At 44.6% G+C, this 21,432-nt stretch overlaps 1 protein-coding gene and 1 pseudogene across 1 annotated transcript; both read left to right on the top strand.

The window, feature by feature from the left end:
• Positions 1 to 357: 357 nt before the first annotated feature.
• naif1 (nuclear apoptosis inducing factor 1) lies at positions 358 to 7,948 on the top strand. The gene is made up of 3 exons (XM_034096277.2): positions 358 to 907; positions 2,073 to 2,123; positions 7,000 to 7,948. The coding sequence occupies exons 1-3, from the start codon at positions 463 to 465 to the stop codon at positions 7,506 to 7,508; spliced, it is 1,005 nt and encodes a 334-aa protein (XP_033952168.1). The 5' UTR covers positions 358 to 462; the 3' UTR covers positions 7,509 to 7,948.
• A 2,833-nt stretch (positions 7,949 to 10,781) lies between these two features.
• Positions 10,782 to 20,309, top strand: LOC139434883 (uncharacterized; annotated as a pseudogene).
• The last annotated feature ends 1,123 nt before the right edge of the window (positions 20,310 to 21,432 follow it).

The following is a 21,432-nucleotide window of genomic DNA, read 5'->3' as shown; positions in this document are numbered from 1 at the left end:
AATAAATATAAAAAGTATTATTCTGTGATTGATCGTATTAGACCCACATTCCTGCTGATAATTCTGTTACAATGCCTGATATTGGTGGTTACCTAGCAAACAACAGCAACATGGGGGTGGGGAAGATATAACCTATTAGTATACAGTATTGGTTATTGCAGAACTAAATAACGCAGGTTTCACAAAAATAAAAACAAAGTAATGTGTGTGTGTACGTGTACGTGTGTGCGTGTGTGAGATTTCTTTCCTAGATGTTGTCATCGTTGCATGACCTAGAGATATCCAACCAATGGGATGTCTGTGGGCGGGGCTACAGGGCACGCCCAGCTAACGTAAGCGTTGTTGTCGGAAGAAGAAGCCGATTCTGGAAGCCATTACGTTGCGCACATCAGTTGAGTAAATCCTACTATTTTTGCGTACAATACGCACAATTACCTCTCCAAAAGGGACATTTGTGCAATTATGGCATCAGCCGCGAAAAAAAGAAAAATGAATTTCTCGGAGAGAGAGGTGGAAATTATTGTGGAAGAAATAGAGAAACACAAGCACACATTGGTTAACCACTTCAACGCTGGAGTCACCCACATGGCAAAGAATAACGCTTGGGGGGACATCCTGAAAAAGGTAAACGCTGTCACCACCTGTCCCAGAGAGTTGCCCGAGGTGAAGAAGAAGTGGTCGGACATGAAGACGGAGGTCCGGCGGAAAGTGGCCCAGGCGCGGGCTGCTATAGAGGGAACCTCCGCTGACTGCACTCCAGTCCCCGTCATCCTCACTGCGATGCAGCAGAGGATCTGTAACCTGCTGGGGGAGGCTACCATCATCAGCCTGCCTGCAGGAGACTCGGATGCTGATATAAGTTTACCTGTCACCGTGAACGCAGCCGCCACCGTCACACTGGCAGAGAGTAAGTCCTCACAAGTTGAACTGTGAGCGTTCACATGATACACTAGTGTGCAGTAGTGTACAGTAACTAAGTAGATTTACTCAGTAGCCTACTGTACTTAAGTACCATTTTTCAATGTGTTGCTACTGGACTTCAACCCTACTAAAATTGGAAATGATATATTGTACTGTTACTCTATCTACATTTATTTAATACCTTTAGTTACTTTACAGCTTTTGATTAATGATGTGAAATATAGCCTAATCAACTCTTGAATCAGATCTTAGTTACACCTGGAGTAAATTCACAAGCTACCCTGTAGTATACAAAGTGATTCAAATGACCTGGGATATATTATTTTGAAATGGGACAATCTGCATAATGAGTAGTTTTACTTTTGGTAGCCTACTATAAGTATATTTTATATCTACTTTTGCGATTAACATTTTAATTTCAGGACTTTTACTTAGCAGAGTATTCCTACACTCTGGTACTCCTACTTTTACTTTAGTACAATATCTGAGTACTTCGTCCACCGTAAGTATGAGTGGCAATGCTGCTATAATAAGCAAGACAAGTTCCTTTCCTTTGAGTGGATTCATCCCCAGAGCTCAGTGATAAATATTGCTTAAAACGTGATGAGTGTACAACACTGAACAAGCATTATAGAAGACACAACCCAATAAACACTCAAATACATATCCTTCAGTGGAAAACATGCGGTACAGTAGCGTTTTAGCAAAGCATGAAACCTGACACTGTCTGCGGTGTAAGGGCATCTGATACTTCCCACACCAAGAGGGATTGAAGTGCATCGGTCCCCCTCAAAGCCCTCATCACAGGTTACTATGGAGACATGTTCTAAGTAATAATAAAAAAATCTATATATTTAAACTCTGAAAAGGAAAAACGATCCAATAAACCACAAGTAAAAAAGTAAAGACGTAACAACTGAAAAAGGAAGTAAAAATGTGTGGCTAAAATATAATTCTTCTGCTTTTCTGTCCGCAGGTTGATATTTTATTTTAAAAACCTTTCCCAACCTAAATTAAAAGGGCACTTAAGTATTTTAGCCCCTTTAGGAGAAAATATCCTAAATGTGCTTTTGAAGATTTTAGCCTATCTTTCTTATTTTCTTGGATTGCTTGTTTGTTTGTTTGCATCATGCTGTCTGTGTTTCATTCAGCTCTTCCAGCGGGCTCAGCTACAGTCTGCGATGAAGCAAAGCCACTGACTGGTAAGTGCGTTTATTATTATATACGTGACACTATCAGTCTGTGTGAACATTAATGAAGCTTTCTGGTCGTTATGTACTGTTAGCATATGACCCATCCACCAAAGACTAACATGTTGGTGTTAAGTGAAAGTAAACAAAGGTAACATTTCAAGGCTTTGCATCCCTTACTGGAATCATTTTAGAAAACTACCTTTTTTAAAATTCATATAATTTAGTATTTTTTTATTAAATGTAAAAAATAATGTACTTAATTTCTATAAAAAGCTCTAATATCACAACCATTATTTAAAATCATGAGAGCAATATTAACTTCATCATTCAATACATTGTGCTCGTTTATGACGTTCTTCCAGTCATTACTGTGTCACTATGAGTGACACAGTATGTGTTAGATGTGTCTTCTAAGGATGTGAGGTGTGTGTGAGGGGGCACTGGTCTTTGTGTTTCGCTCATCCATGAAACAGGAACGAGCCTGAGTGAGTCCTCACTTGCTTCCTGTGGTCTCCCACCATGAAAATAATTAGTTTTCAGATTTTTAGCAGCAGTTCTAGCAAACCAAGACACATACAGTTCTGTTATAATAATGTTGTTGTCGATGGTGATTCCAGCAAAGCAGAGCGTACATGTTTTATCAGGATCAAATCTTTTTTCCCTTTGGATGAGCATCCAATTCAAACCTGCTGAGCTCTGACAGGAGTGTGGTACTCATCTTCTCTTTTCCCTTTTTAAACTTCTTATTTATCGGCTTATTTAATTAAACAGACGCACTATTTTCTGAATATAAAGTTATATTTTTAGATATAGCATAGGTAAATCACAACAAAGTAAAAAATGAAATAAATAAAACAGTAACAGAAATCTAAGGGATAATATATTTAGAGTTAAATTAAGGCTGATTACCAAGCATCATACAGTTCATATGTCATCATGGTCGAGTAAACACACACACACACACACACACACACACACACACACACACACACACACACACACACACACACACACACACACACACACACACACACACACACACACACACACACACACACACACACACACACACACACACACACACACACACACACACACACACACACACACACACACACACACACACACACACACACTTACTTGTAAACATATACAGTGGAGGAAATAAGTATTTGATCCCTTGCCGATTTTGTAAGTTTACCCATTTGCAATTGCCTTGCCGTGGGCGGTGTTCTCCCCCCCCACACTCAGACACTCAAATCCAGCACCAGACACTTTTTACGCTGCTATGGACAATCTTGCACTAATGTACATTCTCAAAATATTGAAGTGACTGTTGTTTTGTACATATTGATTGTTGAGTTTTTATTAAGGTCTTAATGTGTAAAAATGTCTCTTTGACTGTGTATATATATACATATTTGCACACATATCTTTATATACATTTGTTTTTATATTCGGGATTGTGGGAAACGGTATTTCGAACTCTCTGTCTGTACACACAAACTGGAATATTGCCAATAAAGTTGACTTTGACTTACAAAGAAATGATCAGATGAGACCAACATCGAGATCTTTGGCGTCAACTGGACACGCCGTGTTTGGAGGAAGAGAGATGCTGACGATAACCCCAGAACACCACCCCCCCCCCCGTCAGCATGGAGGTGGAAACATTCTAAGTAAACATCCATACGCACATGTAAAGCTTTATATTTCCCAGGTCAGCATAACTGAAAACAAACAGAATACACTCGGAAAAATAAAGCAAGAAAAGAGCCAAAGACAGTTTAATAAGTTGAATTAACCAAGAAGCATTCTTAAAAAAATATTAATTCAAAAATAAAAATTCATAATTTCCAAAATACACATCCTGTAACAGTTCTGAGAGATATAGCAGCCAGGTATATATTGCACAGCTAGGAGGGACGCCTGACTGATCAAATCTATTGAAGAAAATGTTCAAGTCGTTGGCCCACTGATGGTCCCGACTCCCCCCGGACACCTGGGAGTCTGGGTCTTTGTAGCCAGAGATGGTCTTTAGGCCTCTCCAGACTTTTTCTTTTCTGATCTCAACCTCAGAAAGAAAACACATTTCCTGTAATGTTGAGCTACCTGCTGAGTGACATGAGAATAGTACAAACCCCAATTCCACTGAAGTTGTCAGTTTAGTACCCCCACTCTTTTACCATGCTGTTATAGCACGTGCAAAATGTGGCTTGGCATTCTCTTGCTGAAATAAGCAGGGACATCCCTGACAAAGACGTTGCTTGGATGTCAGCATATGTTGCTCCAAAACCTGTCTGTACCTTTCAGCATGGCTGGTGCCTTCACAGATGTGCAAGTTACCCATGCCATGGGCACTAACACACCCCCATACCATCATCACAGATGCTGGCTTTTGAACTTTAAGCTGATAACAATCTGGATGGACCTTTTAATCTTTGGCTCGGAGGACACGATGTCCATGTTTTCCAAAAACAATTAAGAATGTGGACTCATCAGACCACAGAACACTTTCCCACTCTTGCGGCTTTCACACCAGCGCTTTTCCCTTTCTAGCTCCGAGCTAGAGCTTTTCTGCTCCCACTCTGTTCACACCGCCCAGAGCCCGACTGGCGCTGCCGCTGCTGCGTCATGACGTCACCGTTTACATCGCTGATTTCCTCCCCAACGGCGTTACGGCGCTCACAACAACAACAACAACAACAACGGGGAACTGCGTCGGGTCGATGATTGTGTTGCTTTTAATCACACAAAGCCAGATTAAATTAAATAACGACTTCTCCAACCTTATGCTTTTCTCCAGAGTGCCGTGGTTCATTGTTTATTAATGTGTTTCTGCAGCATTTACCGACCGCTGCAGTGCTGCTCTTCCACGGGAGTTTATTCTCCCGTTAGCTCCCGGTTAGCTCACACTGCAGCGGCCGCTCTAAAGTATTCACTGTCCGACTCACACAAGCAGCTGATGCATATCCCCAGTTCCCCTTAGCCTAAGTGAATGTGTGTCAGTCTGAATTGACACTGTTTGGTATCACAACGCTGTTATGAAAGTTTCTCTGGTATAAAACGGGTGATGTTGGCATAGCAACCGAAGCTAAACTGACTACTTGCTATTGCTATCCTATTGTGGCATAAACCGTTTTCTACAGGCACATTTTACCGGCGTATTTTTATTATGATTCTACTTGTGATAGTCGGACACGACAACCTGTGCAGCCCATGTATTGATTCCATCCGATAGCTGCAATAATACAAAACAACACGTCTGCCTCTCTCCACAATGATCGATAACAGTGAACGGATGGTCAAAGTAAGGTACAAATAAACAGAATCACACGAAGCCTGGTTAGTGTTGCCTGACTTTATAAAGTGTGTTTATAAGCACTACTGCTTGTAGGCAGGCATAACAGTCGACCCATGTTCAGGGGAGGTGGGTTTAGTTTCCTGCACGCCTCGACGTAAGAGAGACGTAAGCGACGCCGCCTCTTAGCTCCAAAGCTCTTGCCTCTAGACCGACAATTTTTTGGAGCTGGAAGTGAACCCGATTCCGGAGCTAAGAGCCGGTACAGCTGCGGTGTGAACAGGAAAAACCGGCACTTTTCAGGCTCCAGCTCCGAGCCGGAGCTGAAAACGCGTTGGTGTGAAAGGGGCATCTGTGTCAGTCCATCTCAGATGAGCTCAGGCCCAGAGAAGCCCATGGCGTTTCTGGGTGATGTTGATATATGGCTTTGGCTTTTCATGGTAGAGTTTTAACTAGAGATGTCCCGATCCGATCACGTGATCGGGGATCGGAGCCGATCACAGTGTCTAATAGTAGCAGTAAGCTAACGAGAGGCTACGTTCAGCTGGTGACTCGGGAGTCGGGACAGAGAAAATGTCAGGAGTTTGGAAGTATTATAAAATTGAAAGCGAAGGCAGTGTAACAGCCAGATGCAATGTTTGCAAGGCAGAGCGTGGTGGAAAGAACAGAGCTACGTTCAACACGACCAATCTAATACGCTACCTGAGAAACAAACACCAACAACAACACGGCGAGTACACAGCGGCCACTCAGGTAACGGCACTGAAACAACCGACACTTTCAGAGACTTTTAAAAGGAAAGATAAACTGCCCCAGAACAGTGAAAAGGCCAACACAATAACAGCCAAGATAGCTTAATTCATCGCGTTGGATGACCAGCCGTTATCTGTTACCTTTTTTTTCTCTTAATGCATTGCATAAAGATCGGATCGGGGAAAATCGGTATCGGCAGATTGTCAAAATCAAATGATCGGAATCGGATCGGGAGCAAAAAAAGGTGATCGGGACATCCCTAATTTTAACCTTCACTTATGATGTAGTGACATACTGTGTTCACTGACAATGGTGTTCCAAGTGTTCCTGAGCCCACATGGTAATATCCTTCACAGAATGATAATGGTTTTAATGCAGTGCCCCCTGAGGGATCGAAGGTCACCGGCATTCAATGTTGGTTTTCGGCCTTGCCGCTTACGTGCAGTTGTTGCTCCGGATTCTCTGAATCTTTTGATGACATTATGGACTTTAGATGATGAATTCCCTACATTCCTTGCAATTGTACGTTGAGAAACGTTGCTCTTCAACTGTTGGACTATTTGGAACGTGTTGCAGGCCTCAAATTCAAAATGAGTGAATATTTGCAAAAAATCACAACGTTTATCAGTTTGAACATTATTATCTTGTCTTTGTACTGTATTTCATTGAATATAGGTCGCAAAGGATTTGCAAATCATTGTATTCTCTTTTTATTTAAGTTTTACACAACGTCCCAACTTCATTGGAATTGGGGTTCGTAGATGCAACTAGAGTTTCAGTTTGGGTTTGAGTCACTTCATAACTAAAGCAGCTTTTCTGTTCTGTTTCCAGCTGAAACTACTTTCCACACCCTGGAGGATGGAGGCGTGGTGGAGTACTGCACAACCACTGTGAGTGACTCAACTCCCACCGTGGGGGCGGCCGTTGAGGCTCCAGTAGAGATGCTGGCGGCCTCTCCCCCTCCACCTCAGAGTCATGCCAAACCTCAGGAGCTGAAGAGCCGCATCGCCCTCAACTCCGCCCGCCTGCTGCAGGAGCAGAGGGTCACCAACGTGCACATCCGTCAGATCGCCCAGCACATGGAGGGACAGAACGAGCTGCTGCAGATGATGCGGCACTCTCAGGAAGCTCAGGCCTTCGCACAGGAGAGACAGGCCCAGGCGCTGGAGGGCACCCAGGCCGCACTGCTGGCCTTAGTGCAGCTGCTCAAACCTGCTCTCAAAGACCTGCGCAAATTCCTCCAGAGTGGGACTGAAGCAGCCAACTCCAGCAGCTCCGCAGCAGAGGAGCAGAGGCCCAGAACACCTCCACCTCCACAGCCGGCCGAGGAGGCACAATAGACTGTGTGTGTGTGTGTGTGTGTGTGTGTGTGTGTGTGTGTGTGTGTGTGTGTGTGTGTGTGTGTGTGTGTGTGTGTGTGTGTGTGTGTGTGTGTGTGTGTGTGTGTGTGTGTGTGTGTGTGTGTGTGCATACAAATAAAAAACATGTCAAAAGTTGCTTTTGCGGTGAGCATGTACAGAATTTTACTTTTTACCTTCTGTCTTTAACTAGCAGAGTTTATGTTATTTGAGACATTTAATTGAGTGTGTTTTTTAATGCAGAGATGCAGACGGTTATCAGTAACATGGAATCCTTAGTTTGATCCAGTCACCCTGCAGTTCACCCTGAATGAAGAATAACCAGTCCTGTTCTCCACACCAGAGACGGCAGGGGTCTTCAGGTAGTGTGCACTGTGTCTTCAGAACTGAAGAAAAACTTGAATAAAAATCATCTGCCTGTGTTTTGTCTCTGGGGTGCATTGCTACTTAGCAGCCAGGAGGGGTCAGTGTGTGTAAACAGGTTTCATCACTACAGCAGTATAGTTTAAAGGTCCCATCTTTTGGCCATTTTTACTGATCATATTTCCATTGTTGAGGTCTATTGGAATAGATTTTCATTGTTCAATGTTCCAAAATCACATGGTTATATCTCTCTACTGGACTCTATGGGTACTACCTTATCATGCAAGCATTCACCTACTGAGACTTCTATAGACGTAGCCGGCCCCGGGGCGGGCCTACCTGAATGCGCGCGTGCATCTCACCGTATAAAAGGAGGCCTCACCTCCTGACTGTCATCCCTTTCTCTTCAGCGAGCGGAAGTGAAACACTGAGCAAAGATGTGAAAGAGAAGAGAGATAAAAAACAAGCATGGAACCACTCCTTGAGCACCGGACCTGCCCGACATGCCCACTGCGTGCGCTGACGCTTGCCGGCGGGCGTGTCTGAAACTCGACCAACAACCAATCACATGAATCTCCCGCCCCTGACACACAAGCAGCGGTTTGATTGGCTAGAGCTTGTACTGGCATATGATTCGATTGGCTGACGCTTCTGCCGAGGCGTCGAAAGTTGAACATTGCTCAACTTTTGCAGCGAGCCACGCCAGCTACGCTCCGCGTCGGTTCCCACGATGCATTTCGGCTAAAAGTGACGTCACCCCATTCAAAGTGAATGGTGAAGCGTCAATGCACGCCGCTGTGTGGACGGGCCGTAAACCAGTCGCCGGCCTGTAACGCCTGCCGCATGATCTCCTGGTGAAGTTCGGCCCGCAGGTGGAGGTGGAGGTACTCAGTAAAATGCCGGTAGTCACCAAGCCCCCAGGAAGTGCGCCGGACTCAGATGAAAATATTCGTGCTGGCCAAACGGCGGTACTACACTTCTGTTTGGTTTCCAGGCCCGGAAACACCTTTTCCCATTGACTTATATGGGGAAAGAGTGTTCTGTAAATCGTTGGATACTTTTTTTCCTCAAGTTGTAATAATGTGCTAATAACGTTATTCTGAGAGTTATTTCCCTCTGCATTATGAATGCGCATCTAACCCACGGGACCGCGCCGCCCGGCACGTTCATGTTACGTGTCCCGACCAATCAGAGCACACTGTGCTCACAGGGAGGGTGGGGGCTGGAGCTATTGGAGCTACAACGAGCCGTTAAAGGCAGAGAATGAAATTCAGTGAATACAATACACGTAGTTTACAGAGATGCTGTTTGAGAAACCAATGTGAGTTGCGTTTCTCTTTACCCATGGATGCACAATAAGAACGGACCCACGGAGCTGTAATAATGGATATATTGCACATGTTTGCTGTAATTCATTATCATACTACATGGGCTGTATGATTACATCTTGTACCGTAAATGTTGTATTAAATAAAGTTAATATTACTTATTATTATAAGTATATATTATTATTATATATATACAGTGCAATCATTCTTTCATGCTAAATGAAGCTCTGTTGCTTGGATATCACTAGATCCTGTTACAGCGTAATATAAGTACATAACGATTGATGCGTACATTAGCATAATTACTAGCTAGCCGCTAGCTGCTAACTGCGCCTCGTCAATATCAAATCCATCATAATAACAAATCATTACCATGCTGTCATGAACGTGCGGTGCTGTTACGTGTACGCAAATTGACGTGCTTGATGTGAACGAGCATTTTGGTTAAAGTTGCGCATGCGCTATGAGCGCACATACGAGTACTTCTCAGGCATGCCGGGTAATCTGTGACGTTTCGCTCTCTCAAAAGTTGGGCCATTTTATCATCATGCCAATGAGCAACTCTCATAGGAATGAATGAGGCCCCGTCTCCCACGCTGTATCCAGTTCTTATTATACATCCATGGTACTCACCCGCCGGCGGTAGGCGGCATCTCATGACGCATCTATGACGCACCGCAGCGATAGACTAGAGCAGAAAAGACATCACATAACGTTAGCATTTCGAAAATGTTAGCGTGGCTTAATAATAGTGTGAAAAGACAGCGGTTGTCGCCGGACAAGGATTCCCTCTCTCCTTTCCTGCTGAAAGATGGTGAGTGTACTCAGGGACGAGGAGTCATTTAACCAGCCGCCAGTGGGAGTCAGGCTTTACTTTCTTTTATATCCATAAAGAAAAAGTAAATCTGTTTACCGTTATTTCATATGGATGTTGAGAGGTATCCATATATCTCTTCATTTTGCTCTCAAAGTGCACCAGATTGATGCATCTAACTTCAATATTTAAAAAAAAAAATCTTCCCGTGGGGGCATGCCCCCGGACCCCCTAGAGGGTGTCAGGTCCACTCCCCACCTATAAAAATAGTACTTTACCACTGCACCCCCTCTAATCTCAGATGCACCTTGAGTCATTTTGTTTAAGTACAGTGAGCCTTTCTAAAATATACAGTAAAGAGACAAACCCACCAGCATTATAGGATATACTATGACTTTGAGCCAAATACTTGTTTTTGGGCTGCATAAATAAATTGACTTGAAACAGTTGCTGATTTAGAGTACTGGCACCTTTTTTATTCCAATTCAAGCACTGACTATACATAAAAGTCAGAGCCACCTGTCGTATGTGAAACCTTCTCCTTACTGCAGAACGTCTCTCATTATGTTATAATGTTTTTTTAACGGACGTTGTCTGATTATATAATCATATGCGCGGGCCGCTAGAGTCTGTTTATCTCCAGATTAACAGCAGCATGAGAATAACCTGCCGAAAGTGCCGATGCTCCATGGCGGAGGCTCCGGTAGAAATGGCCGGGATTTGCGGTTTTACCCTCTTAATGTCTGACCAATGGTTGAACAGCATTTCCGTGCACATGACTTGTGTCCGTTTGAGTTTTGCCCGTGTGAACGCAAACCGACGAAGGTACGTTTTAACCGTTTGTTTTTTCATTCTAATTGAAACAAAAACAAAAGCAGAAACGGGTCGTTTTTTTGTTTTTCAATTTTGCCCCAAAACGGAAATTCTGCTCGTTTTTCTGTTCTTACTGTTAAAACAAGTATACAACTCAATGTTTCGCCATAGGATTTTGGAAAATAGCTCGAAATAATGTCTGTGGTTGACACACATTTAATCTCCACATGTCTACCCTACTTTTATAATTTTATAATCATAAGTCGAATCGAAAGATCTATGATTTTAGGACGTGTCACTGCACGACTCTATAGCCTACTGTTGGGTTTCGGAATGCTGGGAGGAGTAAATGGCCAGAAAGAATCCAAGAAACTTCTTGTAAAATTGACAGGGTTTCAATTATAGTAAACATGACGTTCCTCTGCTCCTCTGATAGTTAACCATATAGTAACAGTTGATATGTTAGCATCGATGAGTGGCAGTTGGAGACGGTGTGTTTAGTATGTAACTTCACGCGTTTTTATCCATCTCTTCACTAATGCTGCTTGATATGCTACATCCTACTGTGAATGCTAAAAACAATGCAACTTCCGGTTCCGGAAGCTACTACCCCCGATATTTGTCCGTAGGGGAACAATACATCAGTGGACTAAAGTTCCGGTTTCATTTGTATATTGATTATTCTCACAATACAAACAAATGTAACGAGCCCTGAATTATGGGTTTTCTTAGAGACGTAGGAGCTGAGTTGAGGCAATGATGTGACAGAAATACTCACTAATAACTTTGGACATAATTGTGTACATAATAATGAGATAACTATTCTGTTTTTTTTTTTTTTCAATTAGAACTAAAACACAAACGGTTAAAACGTACCTTGGTCCTATTTAGTTTTTGTTTTGTGTTTACAAATTCAGACTGGACCAACATATGGAAGAAAAATGATGACTGGTTACCTGGGGCCTATACTACGAACCTGGTTCAACCTAACCTGGATATGTTTGAGTTAGCCGGTTGGCCTAATCCAAAACATACGCGCTCTCGCTAAACTGTACTACGACGCTGGTTATCAAGTGGATCGCTCAAGCCAGCCGTGTCCTATCTAGTTAGGTGCGCGTTCACATGAAAGGGGTGGTATCTGGAGCATTCGACCAATCACAAACATGGATAAGCGTACTGACAGCGCAGCGTCATACTTCCTGAATGAAAAGTGAACTTTAATACTAGTCAAATATGAAGAAGTTAAACTTTAAACATCCATGACTTAAACACTTTATCCAGGATAAAAGCCACATAGCTGCACCTGCAAGGTGAACACAGCTGGAAAAAGAAAAAGTGTTTGAATGCGTACATTAACAGGTTTATGATATCACTGCCCGTCTAAAACACGATCTGACTTCAATTACATTTGTCTCAAGTGTTTCGTCAACTTATGTGTTGCTTAAAATAATACTTCTGCATACAGTATGTGACACTGTGAGTGTTGCATGGCCAGATACGGCTCAGCTGACTCAGATAAGGAGATATATGATACATTATGAAGTGATATGCCGGCGGACTGTACTTAATGTACTCTGATCCGGTTACTTATGTTGTGGCCGATATTTAAGTAAGCTTTCTTAACGCTAATGTTATAATAGTCAGATTGCTCTGAAGATGGAGGTGATATTCTATTCATGTTCACGTTCACACAGTCGGTGATTTTTGCCGGCCGTCTTTCCTGCGACGGCAGTTTTTCTGTATTTCCTTTCTCCTGTAATATGACTTGATCGCTTTAAACTCCGCACACTGAGCTCTGATTGGTCAGCAGGCGGTGCTTTCACTGAGTTGAGCTCTTAGCCTGCAACCTAACCTGGTCCCGACCAGGTTAGCTGCTTAGCATATATTACCATGGAGATCTAGCCTGCTAAAAAGAGAACCAGCTTCGGATGACCGGAAAGCCGGAGTTTTCCCTGAATTTAGCCGGCTAAGCGAAAATCCTGCTTTGCAGTATACCCCCCTGGCCTCAAAAGGAATCCGAGCATCAGAGGGGCGTGTTGGTCGTGTCCTCAGAGAAACTAACCAGCCATATCATGCAGATCGGTATCGTGTAGGTATTATTAAAAAACATTTAGATTTTCCTGTATTGTACATTGCTGTGAACATATTGTGAGAACAATAACATTGTGTTTAATTCCTCAGAGATTAAGGAATTTAAATCCAGTGCCATACAGTGTAGTGTACATGGGTCACAAATTGCACATTGACCAAAACGAGAAACTGGTGATGTATGGGGAGACCCACATCCTTGCCGTGGACGGATTCTCCAGCAACATTGTAAGCCACTCCACCATGCCAGTGAAAAACAACCTGACCATATATCAAGAGGTTTACCAGTAAGTTTCAGTGCCCTGTTTCTGTTATAATAATATAATAACCTAATAAAAAGGTTGCAAACAGCAGACAGTAAATAATTTAGTAAACATTTAGAACAGTTTTATTTGGGAAAAATATTGTAAATCGAAAACTACTGACAGGTAACCACTGTATATTGTACGCTACTTGGTAATTGATTGATGAGATCAACATTTTAACTGCGTACAAAATTCGCTTTAGCAATGCTTAGGTTGTAACAACAAACATGAAATTCTGTTACATGTCATAAGACTTTTGTATTGCTGTCTTGCAGGAGTGCTGTCCTACGATATGGAATGTGGAACCAAATCCGAGTGGAAAAGAATTCTACTTGACTCTTTTCATGCAGGAGAAATTGGCAGACTACCGGAATACATGCAAACAAAGTCAACACAGGAGAGTTGTTTTTTTATCTGAATTGCAATCAACGTCGTGTTCATACATTACGTGTCACTTGTTAGACGCTTTTATCCAAAGCGACTTACATACTCAACACTGTGGACAATCCCCACAGCCATTTTTGTCTTTTATTCCTCACTTTATCTGCTGTAATCATGTAAATTACCCTGTGGCGGGACAAATAAAAGATTTCTGATCTCCTTCCATTATTCACCCAACGGCTAGCTGATAGCTGTCAATAGACCCATGGCGTTCACTAAACCTCTCTAGGGGACTGCTAGCTTTTTCCTATGACACAGGAGAGATACAGTACTTTTGAACTGGATACAACAGGAAATGGATAAAATACAAAGCCGGAAATTGGGAAATTACAATGTGCTCTCTACATTTGACTCTTCTCATTTTTGTTTACTTTAAATGACAGAATCATTGTTACGGCCTATAGGATTTTGGACCCCAAAGCAAAAGACTGGAGAGAGATGGTCGATAAACAAAAAGCTTTATTCAAGCAGAGAACAAAAAATACGGCAGTGGAGTCAGGAAGTTGGCTGGCAAAAATCCAAACAATAACCCAAACAACGAGGAGAGCAGCGAGACACACCGGAGGGTCGAAACACAGAGGAATTATCTGGCAGGGAAGTGGCATGAGGACCGGGCTTTTATCTCTACAGGTGAAGAGGTGAGTGGAAACAGGTGTGCCTCGTCTGCTACTGGGAGGAGCCAGCCAACTCCCTGTCACACACCAGCCCTGCAGAGGAAAACAGAGAAGAGAGGGGTGAGACAGGAAATAGCACACAAAAGCACACAACAAAAATACAACTAAACAGAATCATAACAGTACCCCCCCCTCAACGGACGCCTCCTGGCGTCCTACCAGGCCTGTCCGGGTACCTCTCATAAAAGTCCCTAAGGAGAGCAGGGTCCAAAATCAGGGAGCGGGAGACCCATTGACGCTCCTCTAGTCCGTACCCCTCCCAATCCACCAAGTACTGGAACCCCCGGCCTCGCCTTCGTACATCCAACAACCGCTGGACGGTGAAAGCAGGATGATTGTCAATACTCCGGGGGGGAGGAGGGGGCTCGGCCGGAGGGCTCAGAGGACTGGAGGAAACTGGTTTGAGAAGTGAGACATGAAATGATGGGTGGACATTCAAGGCAGCAGGCAGCTTGAGCCTAACCACAGCGGGGTTAATAATCCGTTCAATGACAAACGGGCCAATGTACCTGGGTGCCAGTTTGCGGGAGTCAGTCTGGAGTGGCAGATCACGGGAGGACAGCCAGACCTTCTGACCGGGCTGGTAGTCCGGGGCTGGAGTGCGATGGCGGTCTGCAAGCCTCTGGTTGCGAGCAGCAGTGCGAACGAGAGCTGCCCGAGCTTCATGCCAGACTCTGCGGGCCCGCCGAAGATGCCCCTGTACTGAGGGGACTGCCACATCCCTCTCCTGGTCGGGGAAGAGAGGGGGTTGGAACCCAACAGAAGCCATGAATGGAGACATTCCTGTGGCGGAGCAAACCAGGGAGTTGTGGGCATATTCAACCCAAGGCAGGTGGGAGGCCCAGGAGACTGGATGGTGAGAAGAGACACAGCGAAGGGCTGCCTCCAGGTCCTGATTCGCACGCTCAGTCTGGCCGTTGGTCTGCGGGTGGTAACCTGATGACAGACTGGCCGACGCCCCCAATGCCTGGCAAAAGGCTTTCCAGACTCGAGAGGCAAATTGCGGACCCCTGTCAGAAACAATGTCCAGAGGAATGCCATGCAATCTAAAAACATGCTGGGTGATTAGTGTAGCAGTCTCCAGAGCAGAAGGTAACTTAGGTAGGGGAACGAAGTGTACGGCCTTGGAGAAGCGGTCAACAATCGTCAGGATAACTGTATTTCCTTCCGATGGGGGAAGACCCGTCACGAAGTCCATGGCGATGTGAGACCAAGGCCGATGAGGAATGGGAAGAGGGCGTAGAAGACCAGCAGGGGCGCGGTGGGATGCCTTACTGCGGGCGCAGATGGAGCAGGCGGCGACATACTTCTTGGCGTCAGAGGACATGGAGGGCCACCAGAAGCGTTGTTGGATGAGGCCTAGAGTCCGAAGTGCTCCTGGATGGCAAGCTATCTTAGAATCATGTCCCAACTGGAGCACTGAAGATCTGGCGTGCGGTGGAACGAACAGCCGACCCGGTGGACAACCCTCAGGAGCTGGATGGTCCTCTTGTGCCTCCAGGACCACCCTCTCAACCTCCCACCTGGCTACTCCCACCACACAGGAGGATGGAAGAATGGTTCCTGCGGATGGCTCCTCAACCGGAGGAGCGAACTGACGTGACAGGGCATCTGCCTTGATGTTCCGTGATAGGTGAGGGTGAAGCTGAACCGGCCCAGAAAAAGTGCCCATCGAGCCTGGCGAGAGTTGAGCCTGCGAGCAGAACGGAGATAAGCTACGTTTCTGTGGTCCGTCCATACCACAAACGGATGAGTTGTGCCTTCAAGCCAGTGCCTCCATTCCTGCAGGGCTAAGACTACTGCCAGAAGCTCCCGATTTCCCACATCATAGTTTCTTTCTGCCGGGGAGAGCCGGCGGGAAAAGAAGGCGCAGGGATGCAACTTCTGGTCGGAGGCTGAGCGCTGGGAGAGGACTGCCCCTACACCAGTGTCGGAGGCATCCACTTCGACCACGAAAGGGGCTGAAGAATCAGGGTGAGATAACACAGGAGCAGAGGAAAACAAACACTTCAACATAGCAAAAGCAGCCTCAGCTTCAGATGACCACACAAAGGGAACCTTAACTGAGGTGAGCTTGGTGAGTGGGGCGGCTGCTCGACTATAGTCACGAATAAACCTGCGGTAAAAGTTGGCAAAACCAAGAAACCTTTGGAGTTGCTTTCTCGTTGTAGGAGTGGGCCATTCGGCCACTGCCATGACTTTGGCAGGGTCGGCTCTGACCTGTCCCTTCTCCACCACAAAACCCAGGAATGAAACAGAGGAAACATGAAAGGCACACTTCTCAGCCTTAACATAAAGTCTGTTCTCCAGGAGTCTCTGCAGCACCAACCTCATGTGTTGGACATGTTCTTGGGGGTCACGAGAGAAAATGAGGATATCATCAAGATACACAAAGACAAATCTGTTAAGCATATCACGAAGGACATCGTTAATGAGTGTCTGAAACACAGCAGGGGCGTTAGTTAACCCAAAAGGCATAACTAAATATTCAAAATGTCCCAGGGGCGTCTTAAACGCAGTCTTCCACTCGTCTCCCTCCCTTATCCTAACTAGGTGGTAGGCATTTCGGAGGTCCAACTTAGAGAAGATGGTGGCTTGATGGAGGAAACCAAAAGCTGAGTCTATGAGCGGAAGAGGATACTTATTCTTTACAGTAATGTCATTCAAGCCCCTGAAATCAATACAGGGGCATAGAGTCTTATCCTTCTTGTCAACAAAAAAAAACCCTGCCCCCAATGGAGAGCGAGAAGGGCGAATGAGACCAGTAGCAACAGAGTCAGTGATATAAGTCTCCATGGCCTCCCTCTCCGGCTTGGAGATATTATAAAGTCTGCTCGAAGGCAAGGGAGCACCGGGGAGCAAGTCAATGCCACAGTCATAAGGTCGATGAGGTGGTGGAGACAGGGCACGATCCTTGCTGAAAACCTCCTGGAGGTCATGATACTCAGAGGGAACTGACGTGAGGTCAACAGGTCTGGGGGGAACAGGTTTTGAAGTAACAGTGGTGGGTATGGCAGAGTGTAAACAGTGAGAGTGGCAGAACAAACTCCAATTGACGATGGATAAGGTGGCCCAGTCTATGTGTGGGTTGTGGAGTTTAAGCCAGGGGAGACCTAACACCAGCGGAGAAAGGGGTGAGGGAATGAGATACAGGGAAATGGTCTCGTGATGATTACCTGAGAGTAACAATGACACTGGGGCAGTACGGTGAGTTACATGGGCAAGAAGCCTACCATCAAGGGAAAAAATGTTCTTGGGCTCGGGAAGGAGTTCTGAGGGGAGATTAGACTAGAAAACCAGGTCAGAGTCAATAAAATTTTCATCAGCCCCTGAATCAACTAAGACTTGGAGAGGAAGGGAAACTTGAGAACTAGAAACCGTACCCTTTAACTGGAGACGATTAGCGTGGGAAGGGGAGACAGAAGTATGGCTCACCAGCGCCCCTCCCCCGGCTGCTGAGCCTGCTCTTTTGGCCGAGCGGAACAGTTGGCTCGAATGTGGCCAGCCTGACCACAGTATATGCAGAGCCTCTGGAGGAAACGGCGTTCCCGTTCAGCAGGTGAAAGCCTCATTCTCCCCAGCTGCATAGGCTCCTCTGGGCTTAGGGATGAGGAGACGGTGGGTGGGTCCCGGTAGGAGAAAGGCTCCAGGCGTTGGTGAGGAGGTGCAGACTGTCCAGGCGGACATGGTGACTTGGGTTGGGAAAAGGGGAGAGGGAATCTCTGCCTGTCTGTTCTCTCCCTACGCCTCTCACGGAGGCGATTATCTAAGCGAATGGCCAAAGAAATTAACTCCTCAAGGGACGAAGTCTCATCTCGAGCAGCTAGCTCGTCCTTTAACTCCTCGTTTAATCCACGGGAAAAAACTATCTGTAAAGCCGTCTCATCCCACCCGCTCTCTGCTGCGAGAATGCGGAAATCAATTGAGTAAGTGGAGACTGACTCAGAACCCTGGCGTAAAGAAAGGAGCCGATTACCAGCCTCCTTACCCTGAAGCGGGTGGTCAAAAACTCGATACATCTCGGTCTCAAACACAGGAAAGGAGTTATAGATAGCTGGGTTACTCTTGGCTATGGCCACCGCCCATGCAGCTGCTTTACCCGATAACAAACTCATAACGAAAGCTACTCTAGTTCTGTCAGAGGAGTAAGTTAAAGGCTGCTGATCAAAAACTATGGAGCACTGGTGAAGAAACTGACTGCATGTCCCTGAATCACCTGAATACCTCACAGGGGTGGGGATGAATGGTTCACGGGGTTGGCCGGGATGAATGACTGGAATCTCAGGAGCTGGAGGCGGTGGCGCAGGAGCTGGAGCCGTCAGAGTGTTGAGCTGGGTGAAAGACTGGTCCAAGCGGCCGCTGAGTTGAGTGAAACCGGTATTAAGGTTGTGGAGGGATTCCATGATACTTTGTAGGGCTTGTTCGTGCTGCCCCACACGAGCTCCCTGTGTCGAAATAGCTTGCTTCAATCTCTCAGTCTCTGCGGGGTCCATGCTTTGGCCAGATAATTCTGTTACGGCCTATAGGATTTTGGAACCCAAAACAAAAGACTGGAGAGAGATGGTCGATAAACAAAAAGCTTTATTCAAGCAGAGAACAAAAAATACGGCAGTGGAGTCAGGAAGTTGGCTGGCAAAAATCCAAACAATAATCCAAACAACGAGGAGAGCAGCGAGACACACCGGAGGGTCGAAACAGAGGAATTATCTGGCAGGGAAGTGGCATGAGGACCGGGCTTTTATCTCTACAGGTGAAGAGGTGAGTGGAAACAGGTGTGCCTCGTCTGCTACTGGGAGGAGCCAGCCAACTCCCTGTCACACACCAGCCCTGCAGAGGAAAACAGAGAAGAGAGGGGTGAGACAGGAAATAGCACACAAAAGCACACAACAAAAATACAACTAAACAGAATCATAACAATCATATTATAGAAAGGATGTGGCCAGAGGTAAACAACAGGCTAAACAACCCTCTGAAAGGCGCACTCAACCACCTTGTTGACCAGCAGGAAGTCGAAGACAACATCACACGATATTGTGTGTTCACTCTAACCTGTCAGGTAGCCAACATTGGACTTGACCGGATGTGCAGTCCTGGAATGCACACAGAATCCAAGGTTTGTATAGCAGTTTTCAGAATGTTACTTTAGCCCCATAACAAATGACCTTCTTTATGCATTTTTACAAGTTGTACTTATATCCTACATTTGTTTCTCTCTGTATCCCCTTTTTTACACTAGGTTGATGGAAATGTTTAAATGTGGCATGTATATATTTCAATAATTGTCTGAGTAAAGACATATCTACTATCTAGTTTATAGATTGCTCTTATTGTATGAAACATATATATCTGGAAAGTACATAAACAGTCAAATTAAAACCATACTTTTTAAAGTTTGTAAGAAGTGTACTAATAGCACAAGTACAATTTTTTGTAAGGGCAGGCTATGATTACACGCTGTGTGAGGTTCATTGATATGCATGATATGTAACATTACACGAACAATGGCCACTTATGTGTTTTTTTTTAAGGTAAGGGTATCCCTGATCAACTTGCTCATGGTGGGCGCCCTGAAGCTACAGATGCTGCCGACTGCTATCATCAGGAAGTGGGGTCCTCTCTGACACGAGTGTCGCTGTTTGGGAGGAACCCATTTGCCACTGTGGAGCACCAGACAGCAGCTGAACAAGAATGTGCAAGGAACTATGCGGACATTGCTGAACTCTTTGAGCGTGCCATTCATAACGAGCCAGCACCATTCCAAAGCGGGATAAAGGATCTCAGAGGCATTGTAAGGAGATATGTGTCAAGGCAAGTGCAGGGATCAGGAGCCAGTGCATACCCAGGCTGCTGGACTGTCTGCAGCACTGGATGCTTTAAGGGCCCTACCCTAAAGTGGACAGCAGTTCAGTCGTTTATTGTTAAGTTTATTGTTTATTGTTAAGTGGTGTGTGTTCAAATTCCAGGTTCCATGATATCATCATACAGAAAATTATTGTTGTAGTTTTCTTTAGCTGTATGACTTGTTAATTGTTCATCTGCAATGTTTAATAAATTGAAAATTGTTTGAATGTGTGTCCATGGTATGTTTAATTATGTTTCTAAACACAGGCAAATAGCTGCATGCGTAAGGCAATACAATCAAACACTATTATGTTATCATCCTCGGCTTCCACGCACCAACAGAACATTTGGAAATCAACCATTAATCAGAGGGTGTCGAAGTACTCAGATCTTGTACTTGAGTAAAAGTAGAAGTACTCAGATCTTGTACTTGAGTAAAAGTAGAAGTACTCAGATCTTGTACTTGAGTAAAAGTAGAAGTAATCAGATCTTGTACTTGAGTGAAAGTAGAAGTACTCAGATCTTGTACTTGAGTAAAAGTAGAAGTAATCAGATCTTGTACTTGAGTAAAAGTAGAAGTACTCAGATCTTGTACTTGAGTAAAGTAGAAGTACTCAGATCTTGTACTTGAGTAAAGTAGAAGTACTCAGATCTTGTACTTGAGTAAAGTAGAAGTACTCAGATCTTGTACTTGAGTAAAGTAGAAGTACTCAGATCTTGTACTTGAGTGAAAGTAGAAGTACTCAGATCTTGTACTTGAGTAAAAGTAGAAGTACTCAGATCTTGTACTTGAGTAAAGTAGAAGTACTCAGATCTTGTACTTGAGTAAAGTAGAAGTACTCAGATCTTGTACTTGAGTAAAGTAGAAGTACTCAGATCTTGTACTTGAGTAAAAGTAGAAGTACTCAGATCTTGTACTTGAGTAAAAGTAGAAGTACTCAGATCTTGTACTTGAGTGAAAGTAGAAGTACTCAGATCTTGTACTTGAGTAAAAGTAGAAGTACTCAGATCTTGTACTTGAGTAAAGTAGAAGTACTCAGATCTTGTACTTGAGTAAAAGTAGAAGTACTCAGATCTTGTACTTGAGTAAAAGTAGAAGTACTCAGATCTTGTACTTGAGTAAAAGTAGAAGTACTCAGATCTTGTACTTGAGTAAAAGTAGAAGTACTCAGATCTTGTACTTGAGTAAAGTAGAAGTACTCAGATCTTGTACTTGAGTAAAAGTAGAAGTACTCAGAT

Source organism: Pseudochaenichthys georgianus, chromosome 12 (assembly GCF_902827115.2).
Source record: "Pseudochaenichthys georgianus chromosome 12, fPseGeo1.2, whole genome shotgun sequence".
Classification (NCBI taxonomy): Eukaryota; Metazoa; Chordata; class Actinopteri; order Perciformes; family Channichthyidae; genus Pseudochaenichthys; species Pseudochaenichthys georgianus.
Note: the sequence above shows the minus strand (reverse complement) of the source record. Positions and strands in the feature narration are given on the sequence as shown.

What these genes read in the sequence shown, in the direction of transcription:
- naif1 (XM_034096277.2), top strand. Translation starts at nt 463, where the DNA reads ATGGCATCAGCCGCGAAAAAAAGAAAAATGAATTTCTCGGAGAGAGAG. An exon ending in CACCGTCACACTGGCAGAGA is followed by an intron (nt 908 to 2,072) that starts GTAAGTCCTCAC and finishes TGTTTCATTCAG; the next exon opens with CTCTTCCAGCGGGCTCAGCT. An exon ending in TGAAGCAAAGCCACTGACTG is followed by an intron (nt 2,124 to 6,999) that starts GTAAGTGCGTTT and finishes TTCTGTTTCCAG; the next exon opens with CTGAAACTACTTTCCACACC.